The 26,033-nt window shown below is 41.0% G+C and overlaps 1 protein-coding gene across 1 annotated transcript in view; it reads left to right on the top strand.

Annotated features, from left to right (window-relative positions):
- LOC117508498 (arylacetamide deacetylase-like) overlaps positions 1 to 26,033 on the top strand; it is a 99,306-nt gene that overhangs the window by 57,885 nt on the left and 15,388 nt on the right. Inside the window, exon 4 of the mRNA XM_034168274.1 lies at positions 8,993 to 9,164. Within this exon, the coding sequence (XP_034024165.1) occupies positions 8,993 to 9,164 (172 nt within the window). The remainder of the gene's footprint in view (positions 1 to 8,992; positions 9,165 to 26,033) is intronic.

Raw genomic sequence — 26,033 nt, 5'->3', positions numbered from 1 at the left:
AATCTTTCAAGACAACGACCCTAAACACTGCTCTACTAAATCTACTAAGCCATTCATGCAGAAGAACAAGTACAATGTTCTGGAATGGCCATCTCAGTCCCCAGACCTGAATATTATTGAAAATCTGTGGTGTGATTTTAAGCGGGCTGTCCATGCTCAGAAACCAACAAACCTGATATGTTTTATAAAGAAGAATGGTCCAAAATGCCTTCAACCAGAATCTAGACTCTCACTGGAAGCTATATGACGCATTTAGAGGCTGTTATTTCTGCAAAAGGAGGATACTAAATATCAATGTATTTTTTTTTTTTTTCTGTTGGGGTGCCCAGATTTATGTACCTGCCTAATTTTGTTTAAACAATTATTGCACACTTTCTGTAAATCCTATAAAGTTCATTTCATTTCTCAAATATCACTGTTTGTCTGCTATATGATATATTTAACTGAAATTGCTGATCCAAACAACCAATGATTTATAAAATAAAATCATGGAAATCATCAGGGGTGCCCAACCTTTTACATACAACCGTATTAAGCCATGGAAGAATCCATTAAATTTTAGAGGTGATCCGGATCCAGATCTGGATTCTGGATCAAGATTTCCCTTTATATATTCTTTGAAGGATTCATTCAAAACTACTTCATGGATTCTCATGAAATTTGCACCACAGATAGATTTTAGGCCATTGAAGACTCCACTAAATTTTTGAGGTAATCTGGATTCTGGATCAAGATTTCTCTTTATATAGGCTTTTTTGGATTACTTCAAAAATAGTTCATGTATTCTCGCCAAATTTGCACCACAGATAGAGGCATGGAAGAGTCTACTGAATTTTGGAGGTGATCTGGATAGGTGGATGGCAGAAATGTGATTGCTGTTGTTGTAACATTCTTTAAGCTGTGGTCACAACCCGCCGTACTTGCACGTGCGTGCAGTCTACTTGCAAAAACGTGGGCTAAATTTGGAGATCCATACATCCTATGTACTGCCTCAGTATGAATTTAGGAGCATGCAGACACACGCAGACACGCCGTAGAGGTTTTAGTGCATGCAGAACTTTCGCTGCGGTCAGGCTGCGGATTCACCAGCAGTGCAGATGACACACGTTGATGAGTACTGCCTCAGTACGGATTCAAAGCAGCACATTTTCATTCAATTACTATTGAATTAACCAAATCCGTACATAGGCAGTACGGATTACGGCACTCACCACATACTATGGAGGCCGACAGACTTGCATGCACAATGCAGCTTCTCACTTGAACTTGGACTTTATTTCCAAACTTCAGCAACACACACTCCACAGCTTCAGTCTGTTAACTAGCTGTAACTTTTCGAGGCAAGTAAACACTCGTACAACTGACCACTGCAGGCTGGACATTCTCATGCATCGCCGACGCCGAAAAACACCTGCCGCTCCGGTCCCGCTCATAAAAAACAAAAGCGACCCCATACACACACACACACACACTGCTTTATTGTCAACTCTCTTTATCGTTACACTCCTAGAGACGTGCATTGAACGTACTCCCTCCCGCCTCTTGCTACTGCCTCCGTACGTTTTCACAAAAACGTAGTGGCCGTGGCATCCGTAGAAAACCTATGGCGAAAAAAAACGCATGGTGGGTTGTGACCGGGGCTTTATGCTGGTGTTAAGCAATTATCTCTTGTTTCAAAATACTGTGGCTGTTTCAAAACACTGCTAGTCTTTTAATGAACATTTCCAGATGTGATCATATGTTAACCCCCAAAACGTGAATCAGCTGCAAATCGTGAATTATCTGCGAACTGTTAATTGCAAAACGTGACTACTGGAAAAAAAAAATCTCCCAAAACGTGAACGTGGGTCTCGCAAAACATAAATATCATTCATTCTACAAAGATAGATAGAATGATTCAGTTTCGGTAGCTTACTGCAGGAAGTCTTGATCGCAAACACTATCACCGCAAAAAGTTTTTTTTTTGTGTGTGTTGTATTTTTCTGCTGTAATATAACCATCAGGAGATCACTGATGTGATCAGTGAATCTGATGACACCACGGCTAAATTTCTTGAATATTTTTCTGGTGTCGTTTTTGCACTTTGTAGACTGTCCCTGTGCTTCCATTTTTCTGCCGTCTGCTCGTTCAGGTCAGTATTGTTTTTCCAGCTCAGAGTACGGCTCATATGGATAAAAATAATGTTGTAGCTTGTGTACATTCTTGAGCTTAGAAACTTGTTTTTCTACAGTGTTTCACTTCAGATTATTGAGCCGTTTACTGGAGGGGGAGGTTTCTGTCCTCTGTCAGATTGACGCCTTCGTTTCCATTTGACAGACTGTCCCAGTCAAATTCCTCACCTGACTCTGTCCCTGGAGTGGGACACCAGAAGAGAGAGCTGCTCCAATCACCTCCCCACCTCGTCAGCTGTTGTGACCTCCCCCCCGTGTTCATGATTTAAGAGACCTGTGTTCACGTTTTGGGAGATATTTTTTCATTATTCAGGTTTTGCAATTAACGCTTTGCGGATAATTCACAATTTGCATCTGATTCACGTTTGGGGGGTTAACAGTGTATAACTCCCTGTACTTTACTCATTTTGTTTTAATGTGTGTTAATGAAGCAATTACTGGTCTTGCCCGATTGCAGTCATCTGGTCAACTATTTTGAAGTCTTTAGATCAATGAAATGAATGGCTGTAAAAATCAAAATGTAGGCATAGTTGTAATATGTCTGTACACATACGCACCTGGAGTTCACACGTTTTATGCCAGGTGCCCTTCCTAACGAAATCTGGTTTTACCTGGAGAAATACACACAGCCCCTATCTTCAGTAAAAGGTCTCCCATCCAAGTATTAACCAGGTCTCACTCTGTGTAGCTTCTGAGATCTGACCGGACCAGGAACACACAGAGCAGAATGTCTGCATTATGATATCAGCAGAAACTAACTGGACTATATCTTTAATTAAAGTAGGCTATTACTGAAAGTAACATGTCTGTTCAGATTAATACATGACTCTGTAAAAGCAAGCAGTAATAAAGTATACTTTTAAAACTATGGAATTTGTTCCATAGAATTCAGTTTTATAGGTGAAAAAGTCAGCTAAATATGTTTATTAGTCTTGAATGCTTGGTTGCCTTCATGTATTTGGATGTGTATACCATTCCCAAATGCTTATCTGTGTGTCCCTATCGCAACACAAGTCTTTAAAGCTAATAAATTGCTGAATACGTTCCTTACTATATCAAACTTGCGTGAGTGGGTGCATATTAGTCCAACCAGTATATTCCATTGACAAATGAAACAAATGTATTGATTGTGTTCTACAAGGTCAACAGTCTCATTGGCTCTGTGTAAGAATGTATAATTTTTAGTCTTTATTTTTCTTCACTTGACACTGGGACATCACAGTTTCTGGTTCATTGTTGTATCTATGAATTTGTATTATTAAAGTTAAAAAAAGAAAATGGATGGATGGATGGATGGTAATAATAAGAGCTTTTTCCATGCCTACAAGAGCTTTTAAAGATTTAATTGATTTATATTCACCCAAATGACAACATAAGTCAGAGGTATGCATATACCACTGCTGTCAGGCAATACAAAAATAAATCTAATTACAAGGTTTAAGGTGTGTGTGTGTATTGCTTGTTTGTTTTTTGTTTTTTTAAATATCACCCCTCAAATTGCAGAACACCTAACACAGGCTCTCAAACGCAAAAAAAAAAGGATAAAGAAAAAAAAATCTCTAACAGTTACAGAAATCTAAAATACAAAAATAAATTGTGCAGTTTATGATCTTTGCAAAAATGGGGCATCATGAACATACTGTGCATGATTTATTGCTGCACTGTAGAATGGTTTTTGAGATATCACTTATTTAAGGTGATGGTGTGTGTGTGTGTGTGTGTGTGTGTGTGTGTGTGTGTGTGTGTGTGTGTGTGTGTGTGTGTGTGTGTGTGTGTGTGTGTGTGTGTGGCTGCGGACATGTGTGCCTCTGCGGATGATCACGGACGTGTTCGGATGGCGGCCGAGTCATACAGGAATGTTACATGGATATTACGGTTGTTTGGCGGATGTGGGCCACTTTTGTGCGCATTCCATCCGCAAATCCTCCTAAACGCCAGTGGGACAGGGCCCTTAAACTCTAAATCATAAACATGAGGAAACGAGCCATTTTAAAGTTTTAAGCATTTCAGAGTTCTGGCACTGTTTAACAATCGTTACAGCTGAACCAGCCTTCTGTGTGTGAAGAGATGCTCATACTGAAAGCCCGACACTTGAGATCTAATGATTACAGTTTTTTTAAGAAAGTTATTTTGGTATGAAAAGGATTTAACACGTATTTCATCTACATGTGTTGCTGTGCAGGTTTATGTTCACATCAGAGAACGTATGCTGTGGGTGTACACTATTTAAAAACCCTTCTGATCTGGTGTTTATGTTGGGAAGGTGTCGTAGCACGGACCCACAACAGGGGGCGCAAATGAACGGACAATGAGTAAGCCAAAAAGTAACAATTTAATGTTGTGATAATACACAACTAAATTTACAGAAATTTGCACAGTCAATTAACACCAGGTGATGTGTGGGCAGGCTCGAAGATAGAAGACCCCCGACGAGAGAGAAGCCGCATCCCACACGACTTCCACCACCAACGGTCTGAAGAACACCGGAGCCGCCAAGTCCCGAGTCCCCAGGTGGCCTCTGTCTTCGGCTGTCGACCCTGGTACTGCTGGCAGAAAGCAGAGATAAGATGTATGAGTGTGAGTCCGCACACTCAGTAATCCACAGTCCATACACAGTTAGGAGGGAGCACCTCCACCTCCAATCACACACACTCGTGCAGCTCCTGGTCAACCACTTATCTGGGTTGGGGTGTGAGGCGAAGCCGTCGCTGTCACACCAAACGCCAATCGTCCAGACAAGGCAACACTCCAGGAAAACGGCTGCAATAGAAGTTCAGGTTATACACACAAAGTGTCAGACAGCAGAGAAATTACCTTTTCAATGGTAGTCGATTTCTCGGCGGGGAGGTGGAGTTGCAGACCGGCTTAAGTAGTGGTGTAGATGAGTGACAGCTGGTGCGATGAGTGACAGCTGTCACTTCCTCTGGGTCTGGCGCCCTCTCGTGCTTGGAGCCCGCACTCCAAGCAGGGCGCCCTCTGGTGGTGGTGGGCCAGCAGTACCTCCTCTTCAGCGGCCCACATAACAGTTTAAACTGTGCCAAAAAGGTGTCCAAAGGCATGGTCATCCAAACCAATTATTTCACTCAAAAACACAATTTATTTACAGACCAAGTCTGTGTCATCAAAGCAAAAATGATGGAAGTGCGATTAATTGTTATTGGTGCTGTAACGAATTAATCTAAATTAAGGAGTTATTTCCACAGCCATAGCTACTTATTCAAAATACAGCAGAAACTGGAAAGGCTCATGTTATTTCGACCTGGTTCTTTTATGTAAAATTCTGCCCCTTACAAAAATGAAACCATTGCAACAACCACCAAGCATCACTAGAGCACACAACCCACTCCACCATGATAAGGTGGCGATCCAATAGGCTCACTGCCTGCAGGGAGTCTGCAGAGGGTCTGGTGTGCTATTTTTCTGGCAGTAGTCTGGGGCAAATGCCCACATGGACTGACACTTGGTAATGGAAGGTGGAAAGTTACCCCTCTGGTGGGGAAAGAGTCTGAGCTTGTGTGGGAGGTTGAGAGATACTAAGTAGAAATAGCTGGTTCCAGAGCATGGGCTCTGGAACCAGGTTGGTTGGGGATATGGAAGCAGAGTGGTCCATGTTCAAGACCTCCACTGCTGAAGCGGCTGCTTTGAGCTGTGGCCAGAAGGTGGTCTTTGCTTGTTGTGGCGGCAACCCAAGAACCAGCTGGTGGACTCCAGTGGTAAGGGAAGCCGTCAGGCTGAAGAAGGCCACCTTTCATGTTTGGTTAACACAGAGGTCTCCAGAATCAGTGGATGGGGACCGGCAGGTCAGACGGATTCCAGCTTCAGTGGTGGCAGAAGCAAAAAATGTAGGCATGGGAGCTGTGTGGAGAGACCATGGAAAATTATTTTCAGTCAGCCTGAAAGTGATTCTGGCAGCCTGTCAGGTGCCTCAAGAAAGGGAGGCAGTTCTTAGCCCAGGCTGTATTTAGCAGTGGAGGAGAGCTGCTAAACTGGACTGAGGATATTGTCAGGTGGTGGAAAGAACACTTTGAGGATCTCTTCAACCCTTCTGATATGCCCTGCATCAAGGAGGTATGGATGGAAGACTTGGGTGGATTTGGTGCCATTACCCTAGCGGAAGTCACTAAGGTTGTCAAAAACTCTTAGGTGGCAAGTCGCCGGGGGCGGACAAGATTCATCCTGAGTAGCTGAAGTCTCTGGATGTTGCTGGACTGTCTTGGCTGACACACTTATACAACATTGTATGGAAGCCAGGTATAGCACCTCTGGCAAACTGGAGTGCTGGTCCCCATCTTTAAGAAAGGGGACTGGAGAGTGTGTTCCAGTTACAGAGGAATCACACTTCTCAGCCTTCCTGGGAAAGCCTTTGCCATGGTACTAGAGAGGATACTTAAGTCGTTAGTCAAACCTCATATTCAGGAGGAGCAATGCGGGTTCCGTCCTGGTCATGGACCAGCTCTTTACCCTTGCAAGGATATTAGGTGGGTCTTGGAAGTATGACCAATCAGTCTACATGCGTTTTGTGGACTTGGAAAAGGCATTTGACCGGGTCCCTCTGGGTATCCTGTGGAGGGTGCTGCAGGAGTATAGGGTCCTGGATTTGTTGCAACATTTTACCTGGTCTCTATATGACCAAAGTAGCTGTGTCTACATTCTTGTCATTACAGCAGACCTGTTTCTGGTGGGTATTGGATTCCACCAGGGCTGCCCCTTGTCACCAATTCTGTTAGTGATGGTCATGGACAGGATTTCAAGACTCAGTGACGGACCGAAGGGTGTCCAGTTTGGTGACCTCAGAGTTGCAGCTCTGGTTTTTGCAGATGATGTGGTTCTGTTGGTTTCATCAGGCAGTGACCACTGTTGCGCAATGAGGCATGGGATACAACTGGGATGTGAATCAGCACCTCCAAACCTGGGACCATGATCCTCTGTCAGAAAACTGTGGATTGTTCCCTCTGCATCAGGGTAGAGTTACTGCCCCAAATGGAGGAGTTGAAGTATCTCGGGGTCTTGGTTCACAAGTGGGGGTTATTTGGAGCATAAGATCGAATGACAGATTGGGCCAGCAGTTGAAATCTTACAGATGCTGCACCGGACTGTCATGGTAAAGAAACAACTGAGCCAGAAGGCATGGCTCTCAATTTACCAGTCGATTTATGCGCCTCCTCACCTGTGGCCATGAGCTTTGGGTAATGACTAAAATAATCAAATTGCAGATACAAGCGGCATAAAAGAGATTTCTTTGTCTGGTATCTGGGCTTACACTCCTGAACAGGATGAGAAGCTAGACTATCTGGGAGGGACTCTGAGTAGATCCACTGCTTCTTCGCATCAAAAAGAGGCAGTTGAGGTGGTTTGAGCACCTGGTGAGCATGCCCCAGGTTGTCTCCCTTGGAAGGTCTTCCAGGCATGTCTAACCATGAGTAGGGCCCAGAGAAATCCTAGGACACACTGGGGATATTATATTTCCCAGCTGGCTAGGGAACATCTTGGGATCCCAGGGAAGAGTTAAAGGACTTGGCTGAGGGTAGCGAAGTGGGGGATGACCTGCTTGCTTTGCTGCCTCTGTGACCTACACCTGGATAAGCAGTTGAAAATGAATGAACTGAAAAATAGCCTGAAGTTAATTTATGTTACATAATTATGGCTGTTTGTTTGTTTGTTTTTTTCTTCATTGTTTATACAATAATTTGCTGTCTGTTATAGAAGAAAGCCCTTTATTGTCATTGTACATCCATGGATACAGTGCCTTAAAAAAATATTCAGCCCCTTGGTATTTTACACATTGTAATTTGTTCATGCCATTTCAAAAACAAAAAGTAAATCGGGTGTGTGTAAATCGGGAGTGGAGCAGAGAAGGATTTTCTTTCACCAAAACAAATCTAGGCTTGCATCTCAGATGTACCTTGTGGTAAATTGTAGCTGAACTTTCAGGTGTTCTTTTTAAGAAAATCCTCCTCTATACCACTTCATCATGAAGCTGTACAACTGGTGATGCAAAATGCAAAACATGCACCGTGCACAATTTCTCCAACCACAGCCATAGAAGCCTGTAACGTCTTCTGTTGTCTGGGGATCTTGATGGCTTTCCTCACTCTTCTCCTTGTTGCACAGTCACTCAGTTTTGGAGAACTATCTACTCCACACAGATTTACCATAGAGTGCCACACTGTTTGACATATTCAATGACTTGAAAATGTTCATGTATCCATCCCGTGACTTGTGTGAAGAAAACTGGCAATAAAACTGATGTGTTATACAAAAGGGGACCATAACGTATGCAACCCATCACCTTGGCTTTTATATTTTTAATTATTTTATATCAAGTTGTAGAGATTTGCTTCCGGTTGGAATTTTAACAAGGTAATTATCAAAAGTTTTATATTGATAAGCCTGTATTACTTACTGTATTTGAAATGGCATAAACAAATTAAAATGTGCAAAATACCAAGGGGCCAAATACATTTTTGAAGCACTGTACTCGTACATAACAACAAAATTTTGTCATCTACATTTACTTATTTATTCATTTTCCACTGCTCATCTGTGTACACGACATGGTGCCAGCAGACCAAGCAGCTCATCCCACACTTCTGCATTTATACCATCCTAATTGCAGTTTTACACAGTCCAACCACTAGGAGCAGTGGGCCGCCACAGTATGGTACCTGGGGACAAACTCCAGATGTGGAGACGCTGCCTTGGTCAGGGGCAGGGAAAGGAGCGGACCCTAATGTGCATGTTTTTGATGATATACATTTAGAATGTCCATGTGCAATGGCCTTCAAGGTATTTACTGTTTTGTTTTCTTTTGTTTTTTTCAGGTACCGCCTTGCACCTCCTCATCATTTTCCTGTACCATTTGAGGATGTTTACCGTGTGGTCAAACACTTTCTCCAGAAAGGGATGCTGGCCAAGTACTCTGTAGATCCAGGACGAATTGCTATTTCTGGGAACAGTGCTGGAGGAAACTTGGCAGCTGCAGTGACCCAGCAGGTATTGAGTTTATCATTAATAATTGTATAGCTCTTTCTAAACTGTAAGCATTTTTTACATCATGCACAAAATGAAAGATTGAACAATTTAAAAGCAAAATCATTGTCCAGAATCACAGTTTGTCTCCAGCCAATAGTCTTTCCCACCAATGTGGAGGTGCACGACTTCTTTTTTCTTACCCAGGCATTGGACAAATGTTGTACATGAATATGGAGTAAGTGCGTAAGAATCAATCCAGTCAGACATGAACCTTGACATTGGTGTGAAAGTTCATCTGCAGGCCGCTTTTAGTGCAGTGCAATGGAGACTATTCATGTGGTGGTTTAAAAAAATTGTGACGCTTCAGTTTTAGTTTCTTATTTATGTATTGCACCAGCATTTCACAAGAGCAAGGTAGAATAATACTGGATCCAGCTCAGTTGGGTGACCATCCAATCTGGCAACTAAACAAATTTGAAATAGTCAGTATAACAAATTCAAGAAATTTGTTCCATGCAGTCAACACAATACTATTGAAATTAGCAGCAAGTAAAACTGATGTAATAAACAGTAAAATTCAGTAACAAATAAAATTCAAACAATTAAAAAAAATAAAGTGGGTAGGCCATGGGTCAGTGTGAGTGGTTAATGACAGGGTAGTAATCCAATATTGTCATATGTCATAGTGAGGTCCGGTATTTTTAATGTTACCAGTTGTGTTTGTAATGTAGACATCCTAAGATTTCTAATGATATCACATCAGTGAGGCAAATAAGTATTTGATCCACTGTCGATTCTGTAAGTTTTCCCACCTATAAAGAATGGAGAGGTTTGTAATTTTATTGTAGCGACACATCAACTGAGAGACGGGATTTAAAAAAAAATAAAATTTTAAATTTCTATTGCATGAATTAAGTATTTGATACAATAGAAAAAACAGACATTAATATTTGGGACAGAAGAAACCTTTGTTTGCAATGACAGAAGTCAGATGTTTCCTGTAGTTCTTGACCAAGTTTGCACACTGCAGCAGGGATTTTGGTCCACTCCTCCATACAGATCTTTTCCAGATCTTTCAGGACCTTGAAATGCTTCTTACGGAGCCACTACTGAGTTGCCCTGGTTGTGTTTGGGGTCATTGTCATGCTGGAAGATCCAGCCATGGTCCATGTTCAGTGGTCTTACTGAGGGAAGGAGGTTGTTGGCAAACAACTTGTGATGCATGACCCCATCCATCCTCCCTTCAATACGGTACAGTCATCCTGTCATCTTTGCAGAAAAGCACCCCCAATAATGATGTTTCTACCCCCATGCTTCACGGATGGATGCTGTTCTTGAGGTTGTTCTCATCCTTCAAACACGGTGAGTGGAGTTGATAACAAAAAGCTCTTTTTTGACCTCATCTGACCACATGACCTTCTCCGATGCTTCCTCTGGATAATACAGATGGTCACTGCAAACTTCCAACGGGCCTGGACATGTGCTGGCTTGAGCAGGGGGACCTTGCGTGCACTGCGGGATTTTAAACCATGATGGCGTCGTGTGTTACTGATGTGACTGTGGGCCCAGCTGTCTTCAGGTCATTGACCGTGCAATTCTGAGCTTTCTCAGAATCAGCCTTACCCCACGAGGTGAGATCTTGCATGGAGCCCCAGACTGAGGAACATTGACAGTCATCTTGTGTTTCTTCCATTTTCTAATAATTGCGCCAACAGTTGTTGCCTTCTTACCAAGCTGCTTGGCTGTTGTCCTGTAGCCCATCCCAGAGAAAAACCAAATGATCCACACAGCCACAGCGCTCCCAGACAAAACATTTTTATTTAACAGAAATTAAATGTAACGTTTCGGGCAAGAGCCCTTCGTCATACAGCATGTTCAATGTCACACACCTGTCTAAATATTGACACCTGTCTAAATATTGATATAATGTCAATATTTAGACACCCGTCTAAATATTGACATATATTTACACAGGTGTCAATATTTAGACAGGTGTGTGACACTGAACATGCTGTATGACGAAGGGCTCTTGCCTGAAACGTTCGTCAGACAGCATTGTCAATGTGACACACCTATCTAAATATATTCAGACGAAGGACTCCTGCCTGAAGCGTTACATTTAATTTCTTTTAAATAAAAATGTTTTGTCTGGGAGCGCTGTGGCTGTGGAGATCGTTTGTTTTTTCTCTTTGATATTTTTTTTTTTTTTTTTTGGTCCTGCACGCCTTTTTATGTGCTTTGGATGTGCGTGTCTTCATTGCATTATCTGTAGCCCATCCCAGCATTGTGCACGTCTACAGTTTTGTCCCTCGTGTCTTTAGACAGCTCTATGGTCTTGGCCATGGTGGATAAGTTGGAGTGTGACTGAGTGTGTGGACAGGTGTCTTTTATACAGATAATGAGTTCAAACAAGTACAGTTAATACAGGTAAAGAGTGCAGAATAGGAGGGCTTCTAAAAGAGAAACTAACAGCTCTGTGAAAGCCAGAATTCTTGCTGGTTGGTAGGTGATCAAATACTTATTTCATGCAATAAAATGCTAATTAATTATTTAAAAATCATACAATGTGATTTACAATGTGATAATAATTGATCAACATATTGATTTATTCTGCCTAACAGAAACCTGGTTACAGCAGGATGAATATGTTAGTTTAAATGAGTCAACACCCCCGAGTCACACTAACTGTCAGAATGCTCGTAGCACGGGGCCGAGGAGGAGGATTAGCAGCAATCTTCCATTCCAGCTTATTAATTAATCAAAAACCCAGACAGAGCTTTAATTCATTTGAAAGCTTGTCTCTTAGTCTTGTCCATCCAAATTGGAAGTCCCAAAAACCAGTTTTATTTGTTATTATCTATCGTCCACCTGGTCGTTACTGTGAGTTTCTCTGTGAATTTTCAGACCTTTTGTCTGACTTAGTGCTTAGCTCAGATAAGATAATTATAGTGGGTGATTTTAACATCCACACAGATGCTGAGAATGACAGCCTCAACACTGCATTTAATCTATTATTAGACTCTATTGGCTTTGCTCAAAAAGTAAATGAGTCCACCCACCACTTTAATCATATCTTAGATCTTGTTCTGACTTATGGTATGGAAATAGAAGACTTAACAGTATTCCCTGAAAACTCCCTTCTGTCTGATCATTTTTTTAATTACATTTACATTTACTCTGATGGACTACCCAGCAGTAGGGAATAAGTTTCATTACACTAGAAGTCTTTCAGAAAGCGCTGTAACTAGGTTTAAGGATATGATTCCTTCTTTATGTTCTCTAATGCCATATAACAACACAGTGCAGAGTAGCTACCTAAACTCTGTAAGGGAGATAGAGTATCTCGTCAATAGTTTTACATCCTCATTGAAGACAACTTTGGATGCTGTAGCTCCTCTGAAAAAGAGAGCTTTAAATCAGAAGTGTCTGACTCCATGGTATAACTCTCAAACTCGTAGCTTAAAGCAGATAACCCGTAAGTTGGAGAGGAAATGGCGTCTCACTAATTTAGAAGATCTTCACTTAGCCTGGAAAAAGAGTCTGTTGCTCTATAAAAAAGCCCTCCGTAAAGCTAGGACATCTTTCTACTCATCACTAATTGAAGAAAATAAGAACAACCCCCAGGTTTCTTTTCAGCACTGTAGCCAGGCTGACAAAGAGTCAGAGCTCTATTGAGCTGAGTATTCCATTATCTTTAACTAGTAATGAGTTCATGACTTTCTTTGCTAACAAAATTTTAACTATTAGAGAAAAAATTACTCATAACCATCCCAAAGACGTATCGTTATCTTTGGCTGCTTTCAGTGATGCCGGTATTTGGTTAGACTCTTTCTCTCCGATTGTTCTGTCTGAGTTATTTTCATTAGTTACTTCATCCAAACCATCAACATGTTTATTAGACCCCATTCCTACCAGGCTGCTCAAGGAAGCCCTACCATTATTTAATGCTTCGATCTTAAATATGATCAATCTATCTTTGTTAGTTGGCTATGTACCACAGGCTTTTAAGGTGGCAGTAATTAAACCATTACTTAAAAAGCCATCACTTGACCCAGCTATCTTAGCTAATTATAGGCCAATCTCCAACCTTCCTTTTCTCTCAAAAATTCTTGAAAGGGTAGTTGTAAAACAGCTAACTGATCATCTGCAGAGGAATGGTCTATTTGAAGAGTTTCAGTCAGGTTTTAGAATTCATCATAGTACAGAAACAGCATTAGTGAAGGTTACAAATGATCTTCTTATGGCCTCGGACAGTGGACTCATCTCTGTGCTTGTTCTGTTAGACCTCAGTGCTGCTTTTGATACTGTTGACCATAAAATTTTATTACAGAGATTAGAGCATGCCATAGGTATTAAAGGCACTGCGCTGCGGTGGTTTGAATCATATTTGTCTAATAGATTACAATTTGTTCAGGTAAATGGGGAATCTTCTTCACAGACTAAAGTTAATTAGGGAGTTCCACAAGGTTCTGTGCTAGGACCAATTTTATTCACTTTATATATGCTTCCCTTAGGCAGTATTATTAGACGGTATTGCTTAAATTTTCATTGTTACGCAGATGATACCCAGCTTTATCTATCCATGAAGCCAGAGGACACACACCAATTAGCTAAACTGCAGGATTGTCTTACAGACATAAAGACATGGATGACCTCTAATTTCCTGCTTTTAAACTCAGATAAAACTGAAGTTATTGTTCTTGGCCCCACAAATCTTAGAAACATGGTGTCTAACCAGATCCTTACTCTGGATGGCATTACCCTGACCTCTAGTAATACTGTGAGAAATCTTGGAGTCATTTTTGATCAGGATATGTCATTCAAAGCGCATATTAAACAAATATGTAGGACTGCTTTTTTGCATTTACGCAATATCTCTAAAATCAGAAAGGTCTTGTCTCAGAGTGATGCTGAAAAACTAATTCATGCATTTATTTCCTCTAGGCTGGACTATTGTAATTCATTATTATCAGGTTGTCCTAAAAGTTCCCTAAAAAGCCTTCAGTTAATTCAAAATGCTGCAGCTAGAGTGCTGACGGGGACTAGAAGGAGAGAGCATATCTCACCCATATTGGCCTCTCTTCATTGGCTTCCTGTTAATTCTAGAATAGAATTTAAAATTCTTCTTCTTACTTATAAGGTTTTGAATAATCAGGTCCCATCTTATCTTAGGGACCTCGTAGTACCATATCACCCCAATAGAGCGCTTCGCTCTCAGACTGCAGGCTTACTTGTAGTTCCTAGGGTTTGTAAGAGTAGAATGGGAGGCAGAGCCTTCAGCTTTCAGGCTCCTCTCCTGTGGAACCAGCTCCCAATTCAGATCAGGGAGACAGACACCCTCTCTACTTTTAAGATTAGGCTTAAAACTTTCCTTTTTGCTAAAGCTTATAGTTAGGGCTGGATCAGGTGACCCTGAACCATCCCTTAGTTATGCTGCTATAGACGTAGACTGCTGGGGGGTTCCCATGATGCACTGTTTCTTTCTCTTTTTGCTCTGTATGCACCACTCTGCATTTAATCATTAGTGATCGATCTCTGCTCCCCTCCACAGCATGTCTTTTTCCTGGTTCTCTCCCTCAGCCCCAACCAGTCCCAGCAGAAGACTGCCCCTCCCTGAGCCTGGTTCTGCTGGAGGTTTCTTCCTGTTAAAAGGGAGTTTTTCCTTCCCACTGTAGCCAAGTGCTTGCTCACAGGGGGTCGTTTTGACCGTTGGGGTTTTACATCATTATTGTATGGCCTTGCCTTACAATATAAAGCGCCTTGGGGCAACTGTTTGTTGTGATTTGGCGCTATATAAAAAAAAAAATTGATTGATTGATTGAATTGATTTCTCTTTTTTTTTTCTTTTTTAGATTCTGTCTCTCACAGTTGAAGTGTACAATGACAAATATTACAGACCTCTCCGTTCTTTGTAGGTGGGAAAACTTGCAAAATCGACAGTGGATCAAATACTTATTTACCTCACTGGATTGGGTGGGGGGTGGCATGCGGGACCTAACTGAATTAACACAACTAAGTACATATAAGAAAAACAAGTATTCAACCTGGATTTAAATGAGTCCACACAATCGGCTTGCATAAGCTGACCAAATATGAGGGCTCTAGTCCATGAAGAACTTCAATAGTTGTTAACAATACTTTAAATCACACTTCGCATGAACAGGAAGCCAGTGAAGGGAGACAAGTCAAGTCTGGGAACGTTTGCTGGTGCCATGCTTCACTGCAATTTCAATTTCAATTTATTTTCATTTATATTCCTCCCTCTGAGGAAGAAACCTCAAGCAGACCAGACTCAAAGGGGTGACCTTCTGCTTGGGCCATGCTACATACATAAATTACAGAACTATTCACAGAAACTATTCACAAAACGAATATACAGAAAATGTTGTTGGTGCACAGGACAGGAGGGTCGTCAGCACAAATACAACTCCCATCTCTGGACGGAGCTGGACCTTAAACAGAGAGAGAGAGAAAAAAAAAAAAAACTGAATCAGGCATCTGATCACCAGCCACTAGCCCTAAGCTTCACTAAAATACCCAGAATTTAGGTAAAGTTGAGGCCGCGGCCCACTCTGTTTACTAATAAAACAAATTAAAAGAGCAAAAAGCTTAAAACAAAACTATACCATTATTCTAGCCATACAAAAGGGAAAATAAGTGTGTCTTAAGTCTGGACTTGAAAGTCTCCACAGAATCTGACTGTTTTATTGACGCAGGGAGATCATTCCACAGAACAGGGGCACAATAATAGAAAGCTCTATGACCTGCAGACTTCTTATTCACCCTAGGGACACAAAGTAGTCATGCACCTTGAGAACGCAAAGGCCAGGCCGGTACATAAGGTTTAATTAGGTCAGCTAGGTAGGGAGGTACCAGTCCGTGAACAATTTTATAGACTAGTAGCAGAACCTTAAAATCTGATCTCATTGGGACAGGAAGCCAGTAAAGGGATGCCAAAATGGGTGTAATGTGGTCAAACTTTCTGCTTCGTGTGAAAAGTCTGGCTGCAGCATTTTGAACCAATTGGAGAGCCCTTATGCTGGACTGTGGTAAACCAGAAAATAGGACATTGCAGTAGTCCAATCGAGAAGAGATAAACGCATGGATCAGGGTCTCAGCATCAGCCATAGACAGGATGGGACGAATCTTCGCTATATTTCGCAGGTGGAAGAAAGCAGTCCTCATAATATTTCTAATGTGGAGGTCAAAGGACAATGTAGGATCAAAAATTACCCCAAGGTTCCTCACTTTGTCAGTGTGATGTATGACACACAAGCCTAGGCTAAGCATTAACTGGTCAAATTGATGCCGATGTCTCACTGGACCAAGAACCATCATTTCAGTCTCATCAGATTTTAAAAGTAGGAAGTTTCTCAACATCCAACTTCTCACTGATGCAAGGGAATCCTCTATGGATTTTATGTGAACGAGATTACCAGCAGTTATTGGCATGTATAACTGAGTATCATCAGCATAGCAGTGAAAGGTAATCCCAAAACTCTGCAATATGTGCCCAAGGGGTGCTATGTAAAAGGAGCAAAGCAGGAGGCCTAAGATGGACCCCTGTGGAATCCCAAATTTGATGTCACTAAGGTTAGAGATAGTGTTACGGTACAAAACACAGTGAGAACGACGGGTCAGGTATGATGTCAACCATGCAAGGGCACTCCCAGTAATCCCAAAATGATTTTCCAGACTAACAAGTAGAATATGATGATCCACGGTATCAAATGCAGCACTGAGATCTAACAGTCCCAGAACCATAGTGGTGTCTGAATCCATTGTAAGCAGAGATTCATTCACCACTTTAGTGAGAGCCGTCTCTGTGCAATGATATTTTATAAAAGCAGACTACAGTGGGTCAGAGATTATTCTCACTAAGATAGTCCACGAGCTGCCATGACACCACTTTTTCCAGAATTTTCGAGCAAAATGATAGATTTGATATCGGCCGATAGTTTTTCTAATACACTAGGGTCAAGATTAGGTTTAAGTAATGGTTTAATCACTGCAGATTTGAAACAATGAGGAACAGATCCAGAAGTTTAAGAAAGATTCATAATTTCCAGCACAGTCGGCCCAAGAGTGGGCCATAGGTCCTTAAACAGTTTTGTTGGTATACGATCAAATAAACAGGTTGTGCTTTTTGTTGACATTACGAGTTTCGTCAGCACGCCTTGTGAGATACTATCAAATTCTGTAAATTTAGGTAATACCTCAGTAATGGCTCCCAACTCAATAGCAGGGTGTAGTGGCTGGGTTAAGGCATGCAGGGATATGTTTCACCTAATGTCTTAATTTTCTTCTCAAAGTAATCCAGGAAATCTTATGCTGTAAAAGGAGAGCGAACTACAGGTGGTTGTCCATGAATAAGTGTTGCCACCGTGTGAACAAGAACTTTGAGTTATGCTTGTTTTTGTTGATCAAATCAGAGTAATAGGTCCGCTTTGTAGCCAATAATGCATGCTTATAGTCTAAGATAGCATCATGCCACACAAGGTGGAATACGTCCAATTTTGAACGACGCCATTTCTGTTCTAGACCTCTAGCGTTATGCTTGAGGTCACACAGGCAATCACTGAACCAAGGTGACTGTGTTTTGGGGTGCGTGGTTTTAACATAGGGGCGCAATCATGTCGAGTGTAGTTTTGAGCACTGAGATTAAACAATCCACAAGTCTGTCTACTGATTGGGTATTTGCCAAATCTGAAGCTTAGGCATCAGGCAGTCTAGCTTCGAGTTCAGTCTTAGCTGAGGAGTTGATGCATCGCCGTAGTGATATATAAGGTTGTTGTTCCACTAAACACGGCAGCGAAACTGTAAACTTAGGAAGTGAGTAATCAGAGACCACTGCTGGAATAGGCATGATGTCAGTATTTGTGACAGCAATACCATGTGCGAAAACCAAATCCAGGGTATTTCTACTAATGTGCGTTTAGTTCTGAATGCATTGCTGAAATCCTAATGCATCCACAATTTGCATAAATGATTTGCAGAGGGGATTAGAAGGCTTATTTATATGAAAGTTAAAGTCACCAATAATCAGAATGTTCTCTGCACTAGTTGACAAGTTAGAGATGAATGCACCAAATTCATCTAAGAATTCAGAATATGGGCAGATGTAGTTAGTAAACCTCACTCCCAACAGCTCAAAAGGATTCTCTGGTCACAAGGACAGAGCCCTGGGTTTTAGCCTTCTGGTTAGAGAGTCCGACTCCCATGCCGAGGATCGTGAGTTTGCGTCCCGAGGGGAGCGAATGGGCGGAGTCATAACAACACAACGCAGAGTGTAGCTGCTACACTAAACCTAGATTTATAAATAAGAGCAACACCCCCGCCTTGCTTCTCATCACGAGGGGCATGACTAAATATATATGCTGGTGCCAGGTTTCACATAACCAATCATATCTAAGTGATGATCAATAATTAGATCATTAATCAACAATGATTTTGAGGATAGTGATCTTATGTTAATGAGACCCAGACTAAGGACCTCAGTGGGGTTGAGAGTTGAACTGTTTGGATTTAGGGGTGGTTCCAGAGTAGCATATATAAGATGCCTCGAAGTAGGTCTAGGTTTGAGACATTCCACGCGCGTTGTAGGTAGCAGATACAAAATCTTTGCTATTGCTGGAACAACCACTGGACCATCCTCAATTTTAACATCATCCAATGTCGTAATGGGTATTAAGTTTGCAAAGCATATCCCTCTATGATTTTTATGGACACGTCTATGGAAGCAGGCCACAGTCTCAACTTGTTGAATTTCCCTCTCTGGCAGATAAACTGCACTATCACCATAGTGGATTTTCTAATAATAATAATTTAATAATAATAATTTATTAATTTATATAGCGCCAAATCAAGACTACTCACCTCAAGGCACTTCACAAACATCATTTAAAAGCAGAATAAAATGAAATAAGATTAAAACACAATAAAAAATTTAAACATAAGTAAGTAAAAGAAGTAAAATAAATAAAAGGAATTAAAAAAGACACAAATCATATAAAATACCACCTATGTATTTAAAGTGAAACTCCGAATAAAAAGAGAAATGTATACTGAACTGCAGGAAAATCATATTACTCATGATTAGTACTCAGTCCTTTGCCTGTGCATATGTAACCACAAAGATGTTTTTCATGGTTGAGTTTTTGATACATTTGAGCAGGGGTAGTGGCCAAGCAGCTTAGTACACTTGTTTCCAGAGCAGAAGGTTCCAGGTTCAATACCCCCCCAACCATTGTTGCAGAAATGTGCGGTATCTGTATTTTAAGTAACATTCTCTCATTATTTCTGACCAGATAAGGATAGTTTAAATTATCCATTGGATATCAAAGTTCCTTCTTATTTAATCAGTCACTACTACAGCAGGCAGTATGGTTTTACTTGAATTTGTTCATAGGTAGAGTCAGAATTCAAACATGGCTAATGAAAACTGCTGCTAGTTGAAAGATTAATGATGAGCACAGTCATGTGTATGGTTAAAGATGCATTTGAGGTTGATTCTTAGACTACGGGCACTTATTATGTTCTTTGATCATATTGTATGAAAAACAGAAAAAGGGGAAATTTCACACTTTTATAGTTATCTTTACAATGAAAGTGTGTTAAGAAATTTGTTCTAGTAGTCTATGATGACTTTTTCACCTTTTTTCAGCATCATTATATGCAGATATTGCCGTTTTGTGCTTGTCCCACACCCAGACTTTTGATCTTCAATGATAAAAATGAATGGTAAAGAAACATTTTTTTCTAATGTTTTAAAATATCTCTGAATAAAATATCAGTAAAATAATCAAAACATAATTGGGGTATTCAATGTCATACAACTGTTGTGATTTTTTTTAAACAAAATGTAGTTGTCCCACACTATTGCCGTATTTTCCACCACAACACTGTAATGTCCCTTTAAACAGTTTGTATGAAAGATTGTTTGGGTAGTTTCTATGGAGATAAACAGTGACATCAGAGCACATGTATATAGCACCAAATCACAACAAACAGTTGCCCCAAGGCGCTTTATATTGTAAGGCAATGGTGTGGTGGAAATTACATTTACAAGTCCAATAGTGCCCGTAGTTAAAGAATCACCCTTGAATACTTTTTCTGTTAACAGTCATACCAGCAGTGTTTGATATTCTCAGAAGCAGTGGCACTCAATGTTGCCACAGTTACTTTGAAAAGTTACTTTATTTGTTACTTTTTTAGTTAGTTTATACAGTTACTTCATTAGCAGCTTTATGCAGTTACTTTTTTAGCAGCTGCCGATAACTTGTAATGTAACTAGTAATCTAACTCGGTTGCTCTTAAGATTTAGTAATCGTAACTCATCAGTAAACTAACTAATAGTTACTTTTGAGTACTCAATCTTAAAAATAACCACGTTACTTTGAGTTACATTCAGCAGCTGCCAACTCGTTGTCTGCAGCTGAGAATGAAGTAACTGTATAAATCAAATCAATTCAAATCAATTTTATTTATATCACAACTGCCAGCTCGTTGTCTGCAGCTGAGAATGAAGTAACTGTATAAATCAAATCAATTCAAATCAATTTTATTTATATAGCACCAAATCACAACAGTTGCCCCAAGGCACTTTATATTGCAAGGCAAAAGCCATACAATAATTACAGAAAAACCCCAACGGTCAAAACGACCCCCTATGAGCAAGCACTTGGCGACAGTTGGAAGTATAAAGTAACAAAGTAACTTTTCAAAGTTACTGTGGCAACACTGCTGGCACTCTGTTACATCATAGTTTGATTCAACACAAAAAATGTTCGAGCAGAAAAGTTTGTCTCATTAATTTGAAGTAATTATCAAACTGTTTTAAGCAAGAAAAATGTAAAGCCGTCACTCAGTGTAAATTGAAATTTTTTCCCGAGGCCAAAATATGGCCACCAGGTATTGCAAAGGCCTGGTGTCTCTCCATCTGTCTGTGCTCGGTAGAAGTCCAGTCCTATTACTGCCAGGGTCTTCAAATTCACAGGGAACATTCTTGGGACACAGACCTTGTACAAGTTCAAAGATGGTTAACCTTGACCTATTTTAAAAGGGCAAAAGGTCACATTCTCTTACCTATTTTTATGCTCATATGGTTGAGGGTATTTTAGCATTGTGTTATATTCTGGATTGAGAAGACTTTAACCAGACTTAAAGTGGAGGTGACACCAAAAAAAGTGCACATATAATTTAAAAATGATGAAATGTTGATATTAAAAAAAAAAAAATCCTGAGCAATAAAAGTCAAAGTGCACATGTGAAGGATAAACAGCTGTCTGAAGCCTGTGCTCTGTTTCAGCCCTCTGGCACGGCCATATTGTTGCTACGTAATAACAAGAACAGCCCCTGCTGATTCAAGCCCAAATCAATTGTAAACATCGCTGAGGTCGAGCTGTTTTCGGACGATTTTTTTTTCTTGGTTTGGTTTTGTGCCCCCTGGACGCCCCGCTGGGAGGAGGCCCCGGGGAAGACCCAGGACACGCTGGAGGTACTACATCTCTCGGCTGGCTTGGGTATACCTTGGGGTTCCCCCGGAGGAGCTGGGGGAGGTGTGTGTGGATCGGGAGGTCTGGGCGGCTTTGCTTGAGCTGCTGCCCCCGCGACCCGACTCCGGGTAAAGCGGAAGAAAATGGATGGATGGATGGATGGTTTTTTGTTTTTTTAAGTTCAGTCTAAACGTGTGTCTGAAGAAACTGTGTGGAACACAGTCTTATGGTTTTGGGCCTTATATAGACCACAATGAGGGAGACGAAACGTTTGAGGAAAACCTTCAGTCGAACAACAGTGACTATTGACAGAGTTCAAAACACAGAATGGTATTATAAAATAAATAAATAAATACTGCAGGTGATTGCGACATGCAGGTGATACCTTTTTTTTTACCAGTTCTTTGAATACAGTTAGTGTACTGTACGTTAGTAGCGTATGGAGCCCATCGCAAAATGCTTTGCATGTGGACAGAATGTGCACATGTTTTACTATACTGTGCACCCATTTTATTATATTGTGTGCACGTTATTAAATATTAAAGCCATTCACACAAGGAGTATTTATGTAGTCTTACCTGTCCGTTTCAGTGAGATCCTTGTCTGAAAATAATTTAATTTGTTGTCCTGGCTGAAGAAAACTCCATGATGGTTCGAGTCTCTGCTGATCCTTGACTACAGGTGTAATCCGTTCATTGCCTCTGTGGTTGATGGATCAAGTCTCTCCTGTTTGCGCTGCAAGTTAAGACTGTGGAGAAGCCGTAGACACCATGCGTGTGTGCTCGTCAATAAAAGTGCTCCACGTGTCAATCAAAAGGATTCTGTCAGTGAAAATTAACCGTTCTGACACAAATAAAAAACATGCATCACTGACCCGAACCACTCTGTGGAAATGGGGCTGTCAGTAGCCTGTAAAACTCCATAAATTAATGGGACTATTAAGATAATGGTTCTGGAGCTGATGACACTTCCTGTTTATTCTCCGATGTCGGGAGTCACCGGAAAGTTCCTGTTTTTTAGTGGCGTACAGTTTAAAATCCGAATATTTATCTCTTCAGTAACTGCACACCAGGAAAGGATAAGTCTCAGTTTAGTCTTAAATACTCAAACAAAATTGCATATCGTGTCACCTACACTTTCATGAAAGCATTCAACCACAGCAATGTGGCTGTACCTAATGTGTTTTTTTTTTACTTTTTATATAAATTGTTGAATATCTAACTACTTGACATGACAGGAAGAGACACTGACTTCTTTGCATAGCTTCTAACTTGCATTTTTCTGTACAGTAAGTTACTTTTTTACATTCATGTTTTTTACTATTCACGCATAAATTAAAAAAAAAAATAAACGATGTGGCCACCTTATTTGTTCAGAATTAAGCTCTGAAATGAGAAATGAGGGAGCATGGAACAGACATACTGTTTTCTGCTCCTGATTAATATAAAGTTCGCATTGCTTTTTACATGACTCTTATAAACTTGGATCACGCCATTTAGAGGTTTGCTTTTGTGAGGAAAATGTGGACTGACTCGATGAAAGATTTACTTGAAAAAATAATTTTTGTCGTAATAAAATTAATCTGGGTTCTGCTGTTTCAGTCTAAACGTGCTGGTAGCTTTTCTTTACTGGTGCATTGGGTTGACCTCAAATATCAGGTTTTTGTCATTTATCCTGTTGAGGTACTCAAAGTCTGGCCATTGATCCAGTGGTGAGATGTTCAGTTGATTCATTATTTCATTTTCCGTACCTGCTTACTCCAACCAAGGGTCAGGGGAGCTGGAGCCTATCGCAGCAGTCATAGGGCGAGAGGCAGTGTTCACCTTGGACAGGTCAGCAGTCTATCACAGGGCAATATATAGACAGACAAACACATTCAGTCACATGCACACCTACGGTCAAGTCAGAGTTTTGAAATTCACCTAGCCCGCATGTCTTTGGAAGTGGGAGGAAGCTGAAGTACCCAGAGGGAACCCACGCAAACGCCATACAGATAGGACCAGGCAGGAAACAATCCCAGGAAGCAACAGTGCAAACCACTAAGACACAGTTGATGGCATCTAAAATTAATACACATTTTAGTTTTACCAGCATTAAGTTAAGGAGTATGTTATCACACCCCCCCCCCCCCCCCCCCCCCACACACACACACAAACACACACACACACTAATGGTGGCTTCCTCAGTCCAAAACTGAGCTGGTCAGAAAATGCCTTGGTCACCATCATGTAGGTGCAGCAGCGGCCCTGAATTATTAGGATACGGAAGAAAGTTGTCTTGAGGCATCAGCTAAGCTCCATGCTTAGAAAAGTCTTGTGGAGAATGCCCTCACTGCAGTGCTACAGAAACACGACTCTGAGGAAGAAAATGGACCTCCAGAAGACAATAAAAACAGTGTGGAGTATAATAGGAACATAGATCCCCTACCTGGACACGGGTCACCCTCTGCTCCAACAACAAATTGCTGCCCGTTGTCAGGCAGCCACATCACCTTGTATTTTCTCCATTAAAGTGGAGCTGCTCAAGACATCACCTCAGGTCCTATTGCCCAGAAAGCATTAAAACAAACAGTAAGTACACCCACAACCATTTATTCAACTGACAACATCTTTATATTCTTGACATCTTGACTGCTTTCCATATATGGTGTGCCCTTTGGCAGTGCAGTACTCCTAATGCTTTCACTATTACATGAGCATAGCTTTCATATATTTATTATTATTTCCCGTGGGACCCATGCACTTGGTCACTTCCCCGCTGCATGTGTTATCTTCCTTTGTCTGTTCATTTTGGCTTTATACAAATGTTTTCCAGTGAAACCACCCTGACTTTGGGGCTTAGTATCCATTATCCACCTGCTTTACATACAATTGTAGTTCTGTGTCTTGGTAAACATAATCCGCGTCTGTTTACCTTTATCTGTGAACACAGGTATGATCTTGCACATTTGCGAAAATTTACAAACAATAAGGAAGGTAAATGCTGCAGCTGGTCTGCTCTGTGTCCGCCTGATCCCGTCAGATCTCAGAAGCTAAGCAGAGCAAGATCTGGTTCGTACTGGGAGATGGGAGACCTCTTTGGAACACCAGCGGCTGTGAGTGTTTTTCCAGGTGAAATTGGAGTTGCGTCAGGAAGGGCATCTGGCGTAAAACTCGTGCCAATTACCAATGCGGATCTGGCTGTATCCGCTGTGGCGGCCCCGAACAAAACCGGGAGCAGCTGAATGAACAACAACAAGGAAGGTGAATGCTGGTGGTTGTAAAAACAATGATTCGCAACTCTCTAGGAAAGCAAAACATTCTGAGATCAAGTGTTAAGAAATGAAAGAATACATTTCATTTTAAGAGGGATAAAACTAGTGTAGCATTTACAGGGAAATGGGAATGTCCACATTCAAAACTGAACTGCAGCTGTGTAAGCATTTGGATTTCACTGCTAAGTAGGGATGGGTATTGATAAGATTTTATCTATCGATTCCGCTTATCGTTCTGATTCCCTTATTGATATGTCTTGAGAGTTTTCTGTGTACTAAAAGTAAATAAATATGAAATTGGTCCCTGGATCCTTGATCTCTGCACATAAATAAAAATAAAATTTGTAGTTTTTGTCAAAAGCATTTCCTTTCAGACATTTTTGCATGAATGTCACTCCATAACTCGGCTGCTTCACGTCTCATTTTGGGAGGAAGAAAACATTTTGATCAATTGCAGTTTATTGTTTGGAAACAGGTGTCATTTGATTTAAACGACAATTTGCTTTGAAGTTATTAATTCCAACTGGACTCTATCTTTTTGTAACTTGACTCGGCAGAAGGCGGTGCAGCATTTGGAGCTGTGCAAACGGAACGGAGGACAATTCTCATTTCTTTCTCGCAACAAGACAGGAGTCCCAGTTAGTGACTTTATTCCGCACAAAAATGACTCACGATTGACATTTTAATGGCTTTGAGAGGGGTTAAGAAGTGGAGTTACCACTTCTGAAAAGCAGCGAAGCAAAGAACCAACGAAGCAGCGGGTCGGAGCACTGCTTCATTGCTTCAAAGCAGAGCCGCGCTGCAGAAGTGGTTGATTACAGACCCGCTGCAGGGTCTGCAATCAACGTAGAGAAATGATCATTTTCCCAACAAACACCCTCAAAAACAGCGGCTGCTCTGAAGGACCGATAAGGGAATCATTAAGCAAAAAGGCTGTTAATGTCGATGGATCGAATAATTTCTTAACGATACCAATGGATGCATGACCCTTTGTCTTATTTATGAGTTGTGGTTTTAGAATATACAGTAAAACTTGCATAAACCTTCATTGTATAAACCGGATATTTGCACTCACCAGACAAAAGCAAAAGTCTCAGTGCTTTTGCATGGTTTTCCATGGAATAAACATTGTATATACCAGAT

The sequence above is a fragment of the Thalassophryne amazonica genome, chromosome 4, assembly GCF_902500255.1.
Source record: "Thalassophryne amazonica chromosome 4, fThaAma1.1, whole genome shotgun sequence".
Taxonomy (NCBI): Eukaryota; Metazoa; Chordata; class Actinopteri; order Batrachoidiformes; family Batrachoididae; genus Thalassophryne; species Thalassophryne amazonica.
Note: the sequence above shows the minus strand (reverse complement) of the source record. Positions and strands in the feature narration are given on the sequence as shown.